Source organism: Gouania willdenowi, chromosome 22 (genome assembly GCF_900634775.1).
Source record: "Gouania willdenowi chromosome 22, fGouWil2.1, whole genome shotgun sequence".
NCBI classification, from domain to species: Eukaryota; Metazoa; Chordata; class Actinopteri; order Blenniiformes; family Gobiesocidae; genus Gouania; species Gouania willdenowi.
Genome location: NC_041065.1, coordinates 10,048,607 through 10,067,673, shown reverse-complemented (window position 1 = coordinate 10,067,673; position 19,067 = coordinate 10,048,607). Strand labels below are relative to the sequence as shown.

At 36.8% G+C, this 19,067-nt stretch overlaps 1 protein-coding gene and 1 non-coding gene across 2 annotated transcripts; both read left to right on the top strand.

Annotated features, from left to right (window-relative positions):
* Nucleotides 1-4,760: 4,760 nt before the first annotated feature.
* Nucleotides 4,761-4,842, top strand: trnas-gcu (transfer RNA serine (anticodon GCU)). Its single transcript has one exon. It is a non-coding gene; the product is annotated as a tRNA-Ser (tRNA).
* Nucleotides 4,843-17,429: 12,587 nt separating this feature from the next.
* On the top strand, nucleotides 17,430-18,642 carry LOC114456803 (A-kinase anchor protein 12-like). Its single transcript, XM_028438786.1, has one exon. It carries the CDS (start codon nucleotides 17,527-17,529, stop codon nucleotides 18,517-18,519), a length of 993 nt encoding a protein of 330 aa, XP_028294587.1. The 5' UTR covers nucleotides 17,430-17,526; the 3' UTR covers nucleotides 18,520-18,642.
* The last annotated feature ends 425 nt before the right edge of the window (nucleotides 18,643-19,067 follow it).

The window sequence follows — 19,067 nt, the reverse complement described above, 5'->3', positions numbered from 1 at the left end:
CAGAAACATCTGATTTCATCCAAGCTGAAAAAATATTCAAGGCAACAAAAGACAAAAGCTGAGAGCTGTTCTTTCTCCTGCTGTGTGGACTGAAACCACACAATAACAAACCTAACGTCTCAAACTTCAACAGTCTACATTTGCAGATAGATATAACATTTCCACAAAATAATTCTGCATGTCTCTCTGCTTTAAACCATCACATGGAGGCACATCTTGTGACCCGCTGGATGACAACCATCTCCATGCATGTGTAGTACATTCACAGAGCAAAAATATCAAAATATAATCTAAATTCATCAGCAAGAGCAACAAAAACGCTACTGAAGCATTTAATAAGTGAGGATGCTGAATACTCATCGAACAAATTATATTAAAAGCTTTCTCTTTTTGGATAACTGCAAACAATTTTTAGAAAAGGGGAGTTTTTAAGCTGTTAAGCCCATTAACCTTCTGCACTTGCTGCATTCTATGCATATTCAGTAAATTGTGCAAATACAGAGCAACAGGCATGAAGGAAGCAGTAGCACAACAGTAAAAATGACAAAAACAAGAAAAACGCTTTAAGGAAAGAAAATTGAAGTTTTCAGAATATATATATATATATATATATATATATTAGCCATACCATTTAGGCCACAGACAGGTGAAATGAGGGATTATGATGATCTCTTTATGGCACAGCAGCACGAGATCGTTTGGAAAACAATAAAGTGATGAAGGGCAGCAATGGTACTACTGTGCTACTGCGATGCTATGGCAAATGTTTGAATATACACTAAAATGTTAGATCCAGCCTACAGATACGTATATGTTAATAAACTTTATGAACCTTTTTCACAAACAAATGTTTTTAAATCAAAAAAGTATTTGTGTTAAAGGTATTGTGGACGATGTTTAACTTCTGGGTGGATCATCAAGACTATTGGTCCTCCTAATTGTCAATCACGTTTACTTAAGGCCGTCGTACGTGCTCGTGCTCGTGTCCGGTGAGTCTGACATAGTGGGAAAAGTGTAACTTGTCTTTTGGTAAATAAGCTTATATGACCGATGTCCACACCAACTTGTAAACAGAGCTGTGCACGAGGAAGACAGGGCTTGTGCACGCTCTCCCGCGCATGTAGGCAAGTTGCACATGCACATTTTTTTTCAAAAAGTGGAGAGGGTTTTTTTTTCCTAAACATCGTCCACAATACCTTTGCAATAATTTGCAACTTTCATTGCAAATCAAAATGTTCAAAAACTGTATCACAACAGTATAAACTGCCAAAAAAATGTCCCACCTGTCTAAAGTAAATGATCAGTAATTGAAGCAACTAAACCACAAACAGGTCCTGTGGTAAGGAGCTGTGTTTCATGTTTGTAAATTCTATAATTTTCTCTTTGCTTCTGGTTTCAAATAATCACTCTGCTACAATCAGGCATTAGGAGCTGCTTGAGTGCACCATCAAAGTGCCAAAAATGTATTCGTAAGCGCTGCAAATCAGCTCAACTCAATGGACAAAGGTCAGTGTTCTGCAGAGAGAGATTTAAAGGAAGCCTGTGTTCTGTCTAATGCTGCGTTCACAACTTCTGCAACCAAGCAGAAAAGTCAACATTATTTTTCCCTTTGAAACACAAACAATCACTACAATCTATTATTCTACACCTAATTATCCCAAGAGAGTCCAGCTCCACGCTCATGAGAAGTTCAAGCAAAGACTAAGCAGATTTTCTCATTTGTTTTTTGTGTGCTGTATCTTTCAAAAAAAAAACGTGGACTTAACACCACTGCAGCATGAAGAGATCAAACACAATAACAGTCATTATGTTTTTATTGTCGTTTGTATCTCCTCTGATGCCGGTCTCTATTCTGGTACGCATTGTGGATTTTAGGTGCGACCATATATTTGGTTTTTAGAAGACACAGTCATACTGAAAATCAAAAATAGTAGTTAAACTAGAAGGCACTCAGAGCGCACACCTCTGATACGCCATAGCAGTTCCCATATTGCATTGCGGAAAATCTGTTTAACCATAACAGTGGTTTTCTACTAGATCTTCCAGAAACCTGGTGTGATGATAGATGAACCAGCCGTGCATGTCTGAGTCAAATTTTATATATATTGGTTAATTATGAACCAAGATGTGTTTTTTTTTTTTTTTTTTTTTTTTTTAAATTTCGACAATATGGATCGATAGGGATTTTTTTATTTTTAAAACTGATCTGAGATATTGATCCAGATCATCCCCAAAATCTAATCACTTGTTCCTTTTCCCATTTTGGATACTTCCTGACATTTCCTCATAACTTGTCATTTAGGGGGTATGCTACGAAGCGAGATTACCTCTTATCGCCCTAACTTCCGGGATTTAATCAGTGAGTGCTGAACTACGAAGCTCTTACGAAGCTAAATCACCACGGTAACTTAGGCTGAACGACTAGCCTGGTCGGGAGCAGGTTTTGCTCTGGCTAGGATCTTTGTGAGTACTAAAGCCCCGCCTCCTGACCAATCACTTCTCTTAGAAAAACGACTTACCCATTGTTAGAAGATCCTGGTTGGTGCAGATCTGACAGCTGGAAAGAAGATTATTAATGGTTAAATGCAATCCTTTCATTTACTGATGACATCCTTTAGGAAAGATATAGATTTGTATCTGATGGACTGATCTACAGTCAGCTGATGAAGCCTGTGTGTCCGTATGCGTGGACGGGTGAAGTCATTCATTCATTCATTTATTCATTAATTCATACACTGAGGCTGACCGCATCAGCAGGAACATACTACAGTTAAACAATGTGCTCTCATCCCAGTGTGTGTGATAAATAGGTCTACTTGAATAGAAAAACGTGTGTGCTGTAATAAAGTTCAACTGATTTACACTGTTCGTTTATCATCCAATAGATTAATATAATAAATAATCTCACGCTTTTACGCAACCCAGGCAGCTTCTTGCCTAGGTTGTTTCATTCTGGCCATTTCTGTAACAACAGTGTTGTTTTTGGTCTGAGTTATGGATTTTAATTATTCATAATTTTAAACTTAAGCAACACCTAACCTGGTCGGGACCAAGTGATCAAGTGAAGCGAGCACCCCTTTTATGTGAACGCACACCTACCAAGGCTGAAAACACTTGGCTTAAATTAGCGTGTTGTGATCGACTGTCGTAAGACAGCTTCTTTCTGACAGGGAATATTTGGTTAGTTGAAGCCTGCTAATGAAGATTAATCCAGGATATAATTATCTAGATTCATAGCATACCCCCTTAGTTTTTGAGTTAGACTGGTAGCAGACAAATAAATAAATGGCAGCAAAACCATTACCTCCTTGGCAGAAGATCTATCAATGCTACTGTGATTTAAAAGAGGAAAACAAGGGCATTTAGATTTTGTTCCGCCCTTTTACCACCTGTCAGAAAACATGGACCTTATGAGTGGGAGCCTTAGGAAAATACAGAACCCAGTTAGATAACAGGAACAATAATAATAACAGAATACAATAGTATTCTGAAGGGTATTCCATAAAGGAGGGTCTATTCATAAACTCTGGGTCAACATACCCCGCAATGGAAAACTGGGTATCTGATTCCATTACAGCTGGTATGAAGTGGGTCAATCAACCCTGAGTATGTAACCCTTGGGTTATGTGCACACGCGCGATAAAAAGCCATCATCAATGGATCAGAGATGACTCGAGCTGCCATGGCAACTACCCGGAAAAGAGTGATTTATTCACCTAATGGGTGAAATAAGCCTGTGTTTGAGGAATATGAGCCTGTTCTAAAGGTGCGTTCAGTTTTCAGTGATTATAGTGGCTTAAATCACCCTTAATTAGTCACACTTTTTGGTCACTTCATCACTTTATTGCTTCAGTGACGTGACGAGCGATGAATATAATGAATAAAATGTGTCTGAGGAGACTTGGCAGCAGCATAGGATGGCTGCAGAGAGAGCCCTCCTGTTACACTGGCTATAAACAGTGACTGCCGCTTGATATTGCATCATTTATATTGATTATTATTGTAATATTATCACCAGAGTCATCTCGATGTCCTAAAAAATGTCATTAAAAAAAAAAACTCTGAAGCTGTACCTGAACCCGCAACCCATTGCTTTCAAGCGCAGCATCACAATTCACTGCATCATCATATCTTTGAAGACCCATGATCTACAGATTTAACTGTATAAAAACTTAAAACAACAATCGAGCGGATTTATTTAAATGATCATCTCCTTTATATTATCCACAGGTTTGTATTCAGAGAACTTTACTACAGACGTCAGTAGACGTTTTAATGCAGATCAACCTCTCAGTGTCTTTCACTTAATGCTCTACATCTACAATGTTAGAAAGAAAACTGGCGTTATCACAAAAAAAAACATAAAGCAACACAACATTAGTAGTGATGTGAACACGTCTGTGGTGTGTGATGTTACAAATATGTTTCAGAGGAGAGTGTTAAGGTACATTAAAGTGTTCAGAAACGGTGTTCAGGTGGGCGGAGCCAGGTATAAACCCAGGGTTCCTTTGATAAAACCTGCCAGCGACCAGGTTTAATTCACGGACAATGTTGCCATGGTAACATACTCAGAGAAGAACATACCTCGCGTTTAGGAATGGGATACTCAGAGTTTCCCTCATTTGAGCCTGAACATACTCAGAGTTTGAACATAACCCATTTTATGGAATACCACTCTGATGTACTGTAGCTACTACTTATCTGGTCATGTGATATCAAAAGTTGGCAGCCAAAACAGTGGTAAGAGTTACTGAACTTTGGATGAGGTGGCCGAGTGGTTAAGGTGATGGACTGCTAATCCATTGTGCACTGCATTCATGGGTTCAAATCCCATCCTCATCGCATCTGACGAAGTGTTTAGCAAATTTCTGGTAACATTTGAAGAACACTTTCTCCTGGTGTTTTTTTTTTTTTACAATAGGGATAACAACTCCTACCAATAGTCAGGGAATTGATGAAGTGTTTGTGTTTCAAAATAAACCATTTCTAGAATTCTTTTGCTGTCACTTGACAATGTATATTACATAAACATTCAGCAGAAATAGTAGTTCTCTTTAACCTTTTCAGGTAGAAAAGTGGTCCAAGATATAGTTCTTATGACAAACTTTTTCTTCTGGTATTAGGTTAACTTGGTTCGTTCTGTGCTTGAGACTAACCTGCAGAATGAATCATTTTCCAAAATGGTTTTAGCTGAAGAAGAGTTAAGTACTCGTTTTACTTCTTTTCTCCTTATCAGACCAATGACAAATAGTTAGACTTTGCAAATAAGTTGTAAAATCAGGGGTTTCATGGTGTAATGGGTTAGCACTCTAGACTCTGAATCCAGTGATCTGACTTCAACTCTCATTGGAACCAAGCCTTTGGAGCACTGGTGCTCTGATGGTTGAAGATGCAGAATAGTTTCAGGTTTAAACATGCTGTGGGTCTGTACACATATTAAACATCAGACATGCAAACACCAATGGCATGAAAGAGGTGACAACAAAACCCATTGTAGGGGGGTCCGGGGGATCTTCCCCCAGATAATTTTTTGATTTTAACACAAATTAAGCAATCTGGAACACTCTAAATTTATTTATTATTTTATTCAGTTCATTTCCGACATGGTTGCAATCACAGAAATTCACTTTGACATTCAGAGCAGAAATCACATCGTCACCGTTTTTTTTTTTTTTTTGTTTTTCATAGTATTCTCTTTTTTTTTTCTTTTAGTAGATTATTGACTTTGTTTCTGTATTTTTTATAACGTACTTCTGCTTTCAATGTTTTTTCTGTAATATATTTTTTATATAATGTGTTTTTCTTTTTGCATACGTTGGCTATTTTCTTATTAATCCATGGTATTTTGTTTGTTTTACTTTTGATTGTTATTTGTTTCAAAGGGCAGCATTTATCGTATATTGTTGTTATTGTGTCTGTAAATGTGTCATATGCTACGTTCACGTCTTCTTCATTGAAAACACTCTCCCACGTCTCTCTTTTTATCTGTTGTTTAAAGTTTTCTAGTTGTTTTTCTCCTTCCGATCTTCTGTATGTCAATGATTTATGATTTTCAAGGTTCGTCTTCTCATTAGTGTTAAGTATCGTAAATATTGGTAAATGATCAGAGATGTCATTAATATACCACTCGTTAGATCTGAGTTTTGTATGTTTGTGAAGATGTTGTCTATCAGTGTTGAGCTGATATTAATTCTGGTTGGTTTCGTTATGAGAGGTTTTAATCCATTTGTGTACATGTAATTAGTAAATCTTCAATGTGTGTATTTTTTAAAGGATTTAAAATGTTTATGTTGAAGTCTCCACATATCAATAATCTCTTACATTTAGTTTTTTCTATCATTTTAGTTAGTTTCTCATTAAATATGTCTATTTTACAGTCAGGTGCACGATACAAACAACAGATTATTATCTTCTGTCCCTCTGGACTTGTAATTTTCACTGTTATACATTCCATCACTTCTTCCACGGTTAAACTCATCGATTCTATATTCTTCATCTCAATATTTTCTTTTATGAATAATGCCACCCCACCTCCTGGCTTACGTAATCTGTTCTTATAGACAAATTTATATCCTTTTATCATAAACTCCATGCCTTTTTTTTCATTGAGCCAAGTTTCTGACAGTGCTATTATGTCAAACCTATACAAAGTAGAGATGTAATCCTTAATGTCTTCAAAATTCGCATACATACTCCGACAATTAAAATGAATAAGTGACAGACCTTTTTTCTTCTTTGTTTCCACTTTGAATTCAGTCTCTGTATAGTAATAACAGTTCGTGTCTTGTTTCCAGTGTGAAAAGTTGTCTGGGTCCACGTCGTTCACTTGATTAATCTCCCGTTGTTGATGTTGTTGATAATGTTGTGAATGATTTTTAGTGATTCTTTCCATATCCATAATTTCTATCAGTGTTCTTGTCGCTTAGGTACCTCATTCGTATTTTTCCAGGTCTTCCATCCTTTCAATTAGAATGGGTTTTCCATTCTAAATAGTACATTAAGGCAAAATACACTGTTTTCCTAAAGCCTAAAAGCATTTATTTACACCACTTAAGTTGTGGTTTGTGGAAAAATTACAATATATACTGTATATGATATAAAAGGACCTAAAATTTGCAAAATATCAAGTACAATATTAAAAATAATAATGATTATTATAAAAAAAAAGTTAGTTAATTCTGTTGTGACATATTCCCCAACTGCACTCCATCGCTTAATATATTTGAGATTAACATTCGTAAACTGTTTAAACACATTAGATAATTGTAGGTGCGTTTCCTAATTAATACAACATGTACTAGGGCAGACTGGCAGCTCGGGGGCCAAATGCGGCCCTTAGTCTAATGTTATGCGGCCTCCAAAGTAAATGTACAAAATGACAGAAAAATACGCAAAACAAGAGTAAGATAACATAAAAAAATTGCAAAGAATTACAACATTGCAGAAAAATACAGTCAAAGACAAAAGAAAAACACAGACAATACTCCAAAAACACGCAAAATTACAACAAAAATGAACAAAAAACAACAACAATACACACAATTACTCAGAAAAATATACAAAATTACAGAAAATTACACAAATAGATAGGAATACACAAAAATTACTCCGTAAATCACAAAATGGCAGCACAAATACACAATATGACTGCAAATAAACATATATTTTACAGGAAAAATACACAAAAAGACTACAGCAATAAATAAAATGTCTGACAACGAGTAAGACAACAACAAACATACACAGAATGACAGAAAGACACAAAGTTACGATAAAAACTCTTTGTTCTTTCCTGTATTAATGCTCAGATTGCTCATTATTCTAAATGCTGACATAAATGTTGATCATAAAAACTCACCGGATCTATACAATTCACATAAATTACCTATTTTGAGTTCAAAATGGAAAATTTCGCCAAAAGGTGACTGATTTGCATGTATGAAACACACATTTTTCATAGTATTTAGCTGATCTGTCTAAAAATGTCTGTACTTTAGGGATACTGGGATAATTGGAGTCAATACAGATTTACTCTGGTTGATGCTTGAATGTAATCAGATTATTAGTTTGAATCACAAAGTCCATACTGAGCCTCTGTGTGTGTGTGTGAGGTTTAAATCAGGAAGAAAAAGCTTCATGTACTGTAACTTTGAAATGCCTACTGGGGACAAATACAGACTTTGGAATTGAAAGTTACTTATATGTGATCTACAAAGACACAAAATGTAATCATATGTATCTGAATTCAGCAACCTATTATTTTACTTTATAATTCTGTGATGGACTGTTTTTTCTTGTAAATACTGTATGTTGGGATGGGTCATATACAAGATAGGAAATTTGTTTATTCATTCATTGTTGGCAATGTTGGGAACCAAATAAGTTTTCCAATTTAAAAAAAGAGGGGTTTTATGCAAAAGCAGATGACATAATATAGACTATGTAACATACAAATAATGTACACTTTATAAATTATAACCTCATGGGAGGTGAAAAGTCCCAACATAGCAGTTGACTGGTTTTATAAATATACATACATAGAAAGAAGAATGTTGGTGGTCATGTAATGAAATGCAGCATTTGAAACACATGGCAAATACTTACAAAATAGCATTTAAAACCATGCAAAAATCTAAAGCTGTTCCATGACTTCTTTCCTTTAAAACACCTGCATGACAAAAAGCTGACATGCTAACACTGACTCATCCAGACTCCCCAAACTAATTTGATTATGTCGCAGCAACGCTTCAGGAGTCGAGCCGCAGTCATCAGTGAAGAAAACATCAGCTGTTTCCACTTAACCACAGTTGTGACTCTGATCAATTCAACCTAATAACTTCTTACTGAGGTCCAGCAATGTCCCAGAGCATCTGATCTAATTAACAAGACAGACAGTCATACGTTTGGCTTCGTTATTATGTGCTTACATTTCCCATCGTCTCCTTTTTTTTGTCTTTTTACAGCTTGTGAGATCCATCACACTTATTATGAGTCATGTCTTTGTACTCTCAGCTGAAGCATTAACACTAAGAAGCTGTTTGGTGTATTTTTGAGTAGCACCACTTTGAAAATGTCACATTTAAAGTCCCTAATTAGATTTCAGAAAAATACCATCAATAATGGTTCAAAAATAAAGCTTCAATGAAATTAACTTTTAAAACATTGCATTGTCATTATGTATTTGATTTTTAGAAATACATTGAAACTGATATTTGATCCAGTTCAAGAACAAACTGAAGAATTCATTGCAAACTTTGCACACAGCAATTTTCACTCGAATCCAATAGAAGCAGGACAGCGATGTTGGATCAGTGACAGAGAACAGAACACTGTATAGAAACACACTCAATATCACACAAGCAACAGACTCCTCAGTGAACACATCGTACCAGTCTAGAGCCAGCGAAAAAAGAACACATAAAAGGAGTATGTTGGTTTGTCAAACAACAGCTCATTCAGACCATCATTTCAACTTCTATCTCTGCACACCATTCCATTGTGCATCTTTCCATATCACTGTCAAAAAACAAACAAACTGTCAAACAGCAAAAGTGATTGCTGCCAAAATGGTTTAAAAAAAAATTAGGCAAGGACGTTAAATAGTCTTTTAATAAATCTTGGAGTGAGCTTCGGAAGAATCAACCACAATTTTGTCGTTTAGGACTACACGTACAAATTTTGCTGGTCAAGTTGGTCAACTGATTTCGTAGATGTGATTCTGTTCTCCTGCATCTTAATGATTTTGGGAGTTCTTGAGAGTGCCTAATAGCTTACATACAGATGCTACACTGTGAGGGACTAGTGGGGGTCTGGAGTCCTGCTCCAGAATCATTTGGATGTAGGAGATGTGATTTCCTGTATTCTGATAGATTTAGGGGTAAGATTCTGGAGATAGAAATATACCTACATTCATTCAAAGCCACCATGACTTGCAGCCTCACACTGAGCCCAGAGTGCCAAGTACCCCCGACAGCAGTCCGCAGTTCGGAGCGGAGCTCAACGCTGCTCAACATCGCCATGCTATTGGCTTTCAGTTCACAATTCGGGGCGGAGCTCAATGCGGCACGCTATTGTGCTGTAGGAGTGTGACGATATCTCAATACGACGACAAATTGTGATTTTTTTTTTTTTTTTTTGAGTCAGAAATATGTGTGCGTGTGAAAACCAATTGTGTGACTCATGAGTGAGGGTTGGCAGATATGTGTAAATACTTACTGTATGTCACCATGTAACACTTTGTGTGGATCTTCTAAAAGAATACTTATCCAATCATTTTTAAGATTAGTCTGTAACAAAATGTAAATAAATACTACTGCTAGTTTTGCCTGGCAACTATTTTCTTCAAACTGTTTTATAACCTATACTTTTTCAGCTTGAAAAACTTGAATTCAATTATATCAAAGGCAAGATGTCAAATCACCAATATCACTTGAAAAATAATGCTGTGAAAGAAAATCCAAATGACTCTTAACTGTTTTTATCCAATCCTCAACTTTTAGAGGAATTTGTGAAAAAAAGTGGAAATTAAATGAGCCAAATGAGAAGCAATCTATAAGTGTAAAACCACTTATACAACATGAGTGGGAAATTGTATTCAGAAATTATTTTTACTTGACTAAAAATCCTATATAGATATAAAACTAAAGAATTCTAAATCTGAAAAATAAAATTAGGTGCCAAAATGAACACCGGCAGATACTGCTAACAAAAATATTCATGGCTTTGCCATTTCTGAGACATGTTTAATAATTTTCAGACATTCATTGTTCCATTTTTCTTTTTTTTTTTTTTAAAGGACAGGCTTTATAATCTTGAATTTCGTCTCTTGGAAATCCTCTTAGGGTGAATATAAAAGAGACACAAAAGGGGAAATCCTTTTTGTCACAGAGCTTATCACTCCAGAAACACAATTTTTTTTTAGCTTTTATGCTGATGATAAAATTAAATTACAGATTTGAAATGGGCGTCTCTTTTACAGTTATCTTATCTTCACCAGAGATTTTATTAAAAAAAAATAATAATAATTTAAATTTGATCTCATTTGTAAATAATTGTGAATGGTAGATGAATGAATGATAATGCATTTTCCCAAAAAATTAAAATGGACTAAAAATCAACATAATTTAAAAATGTCCTTACTATTAAAATATTAATGCTTTTTCTATGCATTATATTCGTTTTTAAATGCTTCTTTTGTTCTAATCAGTGCGCACCAATAGTGATGGGATGATTTTTATTGATAGTTTTCTTTATTTTGAACTAAATGAAATAAATAAAATGGCTAAATAATACAGAAATTATACTCAAATATAAAAAAATATAAATATTCTACAGAAGTTGGGTGAAGTGTGCACAAACTTTTTCCACATTCTCTTTTTGATCTGTCTTCTTTGGTAGATGGCGTCTCCCCAATGAATTCAATAATTAACCTTTATAAAGTGTATCTGCTCCTGTCTGTTTCTATATGTGTTAACATAAGATGGTGTTGTGTTGGTTGGTTCCATCCACAGGTCTTCCTAAATCTCGTTATGTTTGTTTCAAGTCAGTTGATTTTTCTTTCACGAAGAACTTCCCCAACAAAATCTAAATGAGATCAAGCTGGTATAAAATCCTTCAAAGTGCTTTATGAAGTTATGTTGACCGAGGTCAACTTGTTGAGTAAACACGACAAAATAAGAACATGCAGAAACATCAATCACTCATGCACAGCAAAGATAATTCACAAGCGTGACACCTCCAATAACTCGCTGGACCAAAGTTCACTCGGGAAAAAGTGAACAAGCGCTTACAAAGTAAATTAATTTTGCAATAAACTTTACAACAAACCTGCTTTTAATGAATGACAGTTTTCAACATTGCTGTACGCAGATGTTCCTACTTGCCTCACGTAGTGTTTTATGTAATACTAGTGTCATTTAAAGGCACATTGAAGACTTTGTGACCTAAAGAGTTGACCCATATGAGTTATTTTAAATGATTCCTCAGGACAATATACAGCACTCGACAGTATCAATGCTGCGAGCGAGGCTTCCCTCTTGAAATACCGACTATGTAAGTTTGGAGAGATGGACCGTCTTTGGCCAGGTCATGTGACTTGGAGAATGCCTGAAGAACGTATCACTTTATGGCAGTCATGTGACCACAGGCTCGAATATGCCCATTGGGCTAAGGCTTTTGCTAGTATTTTTCCGCCTGTTTGACTCCTGGTCATGGCCGAGGCAAACAAAAAGTTTAAAACTGCTTCTGAAGAGGCTGAAAAGACGAAGGGGCGAAGGGGGCCGACAACGGCGGCAAGGCCAGAGAGTGGGGGGGAGTGCCACGGATGCGGCGAGAAGGGCCAAGCGTCGGGCGGGGAGAGGAGGGCTGCGGTGGCTGCTCCTCCAGCCACGGCGCAAGCCCAGCTCCACTTCGCACCCCAGCACGACCGATCCCAGCCCTTAGAGCCAATCCTTATCCTGAAGTTACAGGTCAACTACTGTCTGCATACACAATCAAAAGATCAGGGAGGCTGGCCCGACTGACTGTTTGTTGATTTTTGCGACAGTGCTGCGGCGCTTGACGTGTTACAGGTCTAGCGCCCCTAGTGGCCAAAAGTTGCACAATGTGCCTTTAATAATGAATCTAATAATTAAAATTACCTTTTTTTTTCGACAAACTTCAATGATATCCAACTTTGATCAAAAGTGTGTAGGTTGCATGTTTTTGATACTGTCGTGCAATGCAAATTTGTCTGATTAAATATTTCCAATGTGAGGGTGGTTTTTAGCACTGCTGAGGTGACGGTGTGTTTGTTCTCATTAGAGCTGAGATGAACAAGATTATCACAGAGAACCTTTTCTCCGAAGCTCTAAAAATGGATGGTTTTGGCATCCACCAAATGCAATGAATGCCAAAACCTGAGACACAAAACGGGGCCAAACTAAGATCTGAAACACACTGAAGTTCACTGTCTCAGAATCTGTTTCATCAGTTAATGGAAAAGGATGACTTGGTCCTGTGACTGAATAACATCAGGCAACATAATCACAGACACCAGTTCAGGGCGACTGGGAGCTGACCTGTCTCATCTCTTGACACTTGTGTTTGCTTGTTCTGTATGTGAAGCAAAAATAAATAAGTTTACACTAAACTGTCTGCAATAATTACAGGGCTTGATGCTGCCACTGATGCGCAATCGTACATCATAAGCTGTTAGAGTCACATTCAATATGATGGAAAAGGTATATACGACACACAGAGTCTCAAATACCAGTAATCCTGATCAAAACTGATTATAGTTTAGCAGGTATTCACTGCTTGACAACAACAACGATGAGTCCGTCAGCAGGACAACACTCTAAAACTACACGCAAGTTGAAGTTATTGAAAAGTAAGAAGAGAATAAAACAGGATAGACATCAAAGTATCACAAACCGGTTGGACTGTAAGCCACAGTTTGGAAACTGTCAGCTCCAAAGATGAAAACAAAGACAAACAATGAGAAACTGGAAAAAGGAACAGGCTTAAGGAATATATTCTGGACATTAAAATGAATGGTACAGTGTTTATTTTGACAGCAAACTGTTTTAGTTATAGTATTTTGACTTAAATGCAATGAAGTCTTAGTCCAAAGTTAGTCATCAGGACTGTTTCAGCTTTAGTCTAGGTTTAGTTAACTAAATGACATTAAGATTTTGTCAACTAAATCAGTTACAGATATAGTCGACTAAAACAAATGAAAGTTCATACAATTTTTTTTAAAGAGCTGATAAGAGATGATAATAATGTTTGTAAATACACAGACAGATTTGATGTGATGAAAGACCACAGGATCACTAGTTCTGATTGGATTTTGTCCCATGTGACAATATGATAGTTTCGTTTTTATTGGTTGATTAATCTATTTTGGTATAATTTTGTTAACATGTACAGTATATATTTTTTTTACATCAGTCATAGTCTAGTTATTGTCACCTAAAAAAACAAAGTCGAAGAAACTATGATGAATTTTTTTTGTCGACAAAATTACTACTGCAATGGTGATGGAAAACCGAAATGCTCATTGCACAAATAACCTAGAACGCATATATCTATTGAACTCACATTTCAATTTCCAGGTTTGTGGATCAAATTTGTCTACTTTGTCTAATCATGTAGAGATTTCAAAGTACAGTGTAAGATGAAGCCAAAGATGCACAAATACGATGGTCATATTGTTTTTCTCTTTATTCGGAAAATTAACAAGTGTATTTACAAAACTAATGATGTGGCTTTTTTAATCATCTGACTTCTTTATTCATTGATAAGATCCAATTGGTCAAAGCTTAAAAATACATTTGTGGTATCGGAATGTAGCATTGCAGCATTTTTTTTACAAGTAGAAGTAAACAACTTGGTATCAGACCCAATACCCGTACCAGTATTGTATTGAGACATTCCTAATGAGTTTGACACCCCTGCTATAGATCTATAGCAGCATAGACAGAAAATGTCTATGCTGATGTGTTTTTCAGGTGAGAAGCACCTGAAAAACACATCTGTCTCAAACTGCTTTGCCTTTGTTGCTTCATTGATTTTTCATGTCCACAATTTGATGCTACTTGTTTCATTAAGCTCACCTGAATTTTTCAATGGATCTAAAATGCTGAATAATCTCCTTCCTGCCAGATGTTCTAGCTCTTTTTTTCAGCTGACTTGTCTTATCTGATGAAGTTTGATCTCACTTTCCCATGAAATGCCCTTTAGCCTGAGTGTTATCCACAGTGCTGCTGAAGGTAAAGCTGTGCTCCGTCACGCTTGTTGCTTTTTAGTCTAGTCATCTGAGGACACGGCCAGTTTGCTCTGCTAGATGTTTTTAAAGTGGCTCCCCCTCTCTCTCTTTCTGTGTGTATGGGAGGTGTCTGCTGGAGTGGGTGTGGGAGGAGGAGGTGGAGGTAGAGTGGGTAGTACCTCCATCATCCTCGCTGCACCACTCCAGAGCTGACCGAGCCTGTGTCAGTGACGATGGGAAATACCCAGTCTGCACAGAAGGAGAGCAAGGATGCAGCAGCTGAGCAGGAGGGCACGGAGTCCGATGGTGGTGTTACAGAGCAGGATGCTGACAAGCAGGTACAGACTCATCTTTCCTTGAGTTGCGCATTTCTCTACCCTTCAGTGTAAATACGTGCCAAAAATCCTGGCGGAATATAAACTGGAATAGATGCTGACAGTGCAGTTTGTTGCTGACAGTACAGTGCAGGAGTATCTTGCCAAGTCATAGAATAGAATTTCATTACATTGTTATGTTTCTTGCTACATTTGCAAAAACAAACCAGTGAAACAATCTTTCTCCTAGGCAGAATGTGCTGAAAAACTTTACATGAGCCATTGCTCTTAAATGTTGCTTCTTATATGTTTCACAATGAGACAGTTATCAACCGTTCCTTGTTGTTGCAGTGTCTTTGCTATGCTGCGGGTGGAAAAGAAACAGCATTGAAATGTATTAGTCTTTATTCCTAAAAGAATCCAGTAAAACCAATGGGAAGGATATTTTTTTGTCCTCCGTTGCACAGCTGTAGCTGGCATTGATTATTAGAGTAAAACTCAATAATACTTGGTCAGGATGGGCAGGAAGTGAAGTAGACAAACATTGTGCTATAGAAAAGATGCACACTGTAGTCTGCATTGCATTCAAATAAAACAGGGATGTCAAACTAATTTTAGATCAGGGGCTGAATACAGAGCAGTTGATCTTAAAGAGGCCAATATTATAGGGGGAGAAAAATGTGTAATTTCGGACATTATAGTGCACTAGTTTAGACTTTCACGTATCTATGATAGCAAGTATGTAAGGCACTGACAATATCTAAGCATTAAGTGATAGTAAGATACTAGTCTCTGCAGGATCTTCACTTAATTTTCTTGATTTTGTGAACAAACTATTATTTAATTTGGGTACATTTTAACAGGATTTTTGAAAAATTTAAGCTATTTCAACTATGAGAGATTAAAAATTCTATCTTGTGATATAAGCATGGGAAAACTGTACGCTCAGCAAATATTGTGGAGTGTCATTGGCTTTCAGTATTTAGAGGTACTGAGATATTTACAACTGAATTAGGTGGTATTTTACACAATTATTCATTTCTACTTTCCCCTGTGGGCCGAATTGTATAATCTGGATAATCGTGTCAAACTCAATGTCCAGGGAACATATTTTTAACCCGAGCATTGAGTTAAATAATAATGCTAATTTATTGATGGAAATGTTTCACTTAACCCACCTGTATGATGCTAGAATTATAACTCAATTCACATATGTATCCGTAAAATATTGGAATTAATCATGTGAAATAATCACCAAACTTGTCAAAGCAAATGTGGTTATTTCCTACCTGAATTCAGACGAACTAATCTGGCTCAGAAATTTGAGATTGGACATTCAAAAATGCAACCAATGAGGTTAACAACAATTGATTGTATTGTTTGTTTATCCAGTAGACCTTAGGAGCTCTAGTTAAATCGTCCTTTAACAGAAATGCACCATTGATTCATTTCTTTGCAACAACCTCTCAGCGTTGGAAACAGATTTGCCATTAGTTTGTAGTTCTCTGGAAGCTGATTGTCACCATGAAGCTCTCTGAGCAGAACAATAAGCTTTGTGCTTTGTTTCAGCCTCTCAAAAGCAGTGGGAATTTCTCAGACACAAATGGAAAGCAGACAGGAATGTGGCAGCTTATAATGGTCACTTTGAGGATGAGATCACTTGCAAGGGGTGAGTACCGTACTCAGTACATTAGCACAGAATGTCAAATCGACTTGACTATTACTTTTTGCAGTGTGTGCAAATTAAGTCTTATTTATTTTTTTCTCATTGCCCTGTATGTTTTTTTTTGTCAAGATGAAGATTTTCCTAAAATAGCAGAGTCAATTAAAGAAGAAGACACACAATCTGAAAAAGAGGAGATCTGCCAAGAATATTCCCCTGATGAAGTTGATTCTAATGAAAATGTACAAGTGGAAATCACTGAAATAGAAGAAAAGCAAAATGACATCAATGAAACATTACGGAAATTATTCAGCAATATAAAGTTCAAACTAACTGTTAAAAGAGGTTTAACTGACAATGTAGAGGTAGCAACACATTTAACAGAACAAGATCCAAAGACAACAGAAGACATTAAACACATGGCAAATGAAACCAGAAATAAGAATGCCAAACTAACTTTGGACCATAATGCAGCACCAGATACACATGATACCGACTCCACCACATGTCCTACACTGACAGATGACACATCAGATGTTCTTTTAGAATCTGGAGAAGAGAATTCACCTGAAACCAAGGAGGACATTGAAGCTGACAGTGCAGATGCAGTAACCGTCTTTTCGTCACGTGAAGCAGATGAGCAGAAAGAACCATCTGGTGAAAGATGGCATTCAACAGCTTCTCCTAATTACAATAATGAGGAAGAGGTGACTGACTCCCCATTCAAAAGTTTTTTTACAACTGGAATTTTTTCCGGTCTACAGAAAAAAAAACAACTTGTAAATAAACAGGAAAGGGAGATGGAGGAGATAACAGAGCTCGCTCCACAAGATCTTGAGCAGGAATATGAGATTACTGTAGGTGTTGAGGCATGCCCGAAGGATCTAGTAGAAAATGAACCAAAGGAGAACATCATGTGTGTACCATCACCCCAGTTAACGGATGCATCACCATCCATAAGTCCCTCCACATATACTGTGCCAGTAGCAGAAATTTCAAGTTCTCAAGAAGACAAAGTTCAAGCTAGTCCATTAAAAAGATTACTGTCAGGGAGTAGTTTAAAGAGGCTCTCCAGAAAGCCTAGATCAAGAAGATCAAGTGATGGAAGGCTGTCTTCCTCTGGGGAACACAATTCTGATCACTACCTATCGTCGACAGAGTCTGCTGACAGCCATAACAATGAAAATCTTACACAGTCATCAGAGGCACTAAAAGAGGACACCAGTGCATGGGAGTCTTTCAAAAAACGCATGACTCCAAAGAAGCGTAGGAGAAAGTCTTCTTTAAATAATGAAGAAACGTATTTTATAGATGCAAAGGATAAAGGGCCACAGAGTAAGAAGCTAGGTAACTCTACAGAGGACATTGCTGATCTCTGGCTGTCATCTGCAGAGGCTGCTGACAATCAGAAAGAAAACAGTGGAGCGCCAGTTTCCACAAAAGCATCAGATGAGGGCAGTGCATGGTCCTCTTTTAAAAAACTAATGACCCCAAAGAAGCTTGTGAAGAAGCCTTCTTCAGGAAATGAAGAAAAACTATTCTTAGATGAAGCTGAAATAAAACCAAGTAAAGACATGCCAACTTCAGATCATAGCACTGAAGAAGAAGAAGAGAAGAAAAAAGAAAGGAACTATCTGTTTCATGGGAGGCTGTTTTGTGTGGGTCTGGAAAAAAAAGGAGTTCAAAAAAATCAGAGAGTGAAAAACCTCAAATTGATGCTGGCACAATCAAAGAAGACAATAGATGTGCAAAATCAGCACTGGAAAAATCTAATGAAATTAACAAAACTTTAACTCAATCTCCCAATCAAGCTGAAAGTTTTCCAGAATGTGATGAAGGGTTAACATGGAAATCCTTCAAAAAACTTGTCACACCAAAAAGAAGAGCCAAACATGAGGATGAAGCCAAAGATTACAAAGAACCTGATAGTATATCCACTCAAGAAGAGACATTTTCCCTCAGGAAACTTCTGTCAGGAAAGAAGATTAGGCCGTGTGTTGAAAAGCAAGAACTTTCATCTGAGGTTGATGGGAAGCCAACCTCAGGTGATGATGAAGAGTCTGAGACACCAGCTGTGGTTCCATTGTCAGAGTTTGATACAATTGAGACAGACATCCTACAAACACAGGCAAACATTGAAAGGTGTAACAAATCAGAAGCAGGAAATGATATTAAGGAGGACCTTTGTGAAGAGACACCTGTACAAATCCTTTCTCGCAATAGTGAAATAGAAATAGAGAATATAACAAAAACTGAGCCTTTACGAATGGAAATTTCCACAGATCAAAGTTCAAATGAAGAAAGTGACGAGAACACAGATACCAGCAAACATCAACAACTC

Bases quoted from the DNA above. Each gene is read 5' to 3' on its own strand.
- LOC114456803 (XM_028438786.1), top strand. From the start codon at position 17,527: ATGGAGGAGATAACAGAGCTCGCTCCACAAGATCTTGAGCAGGAATAT.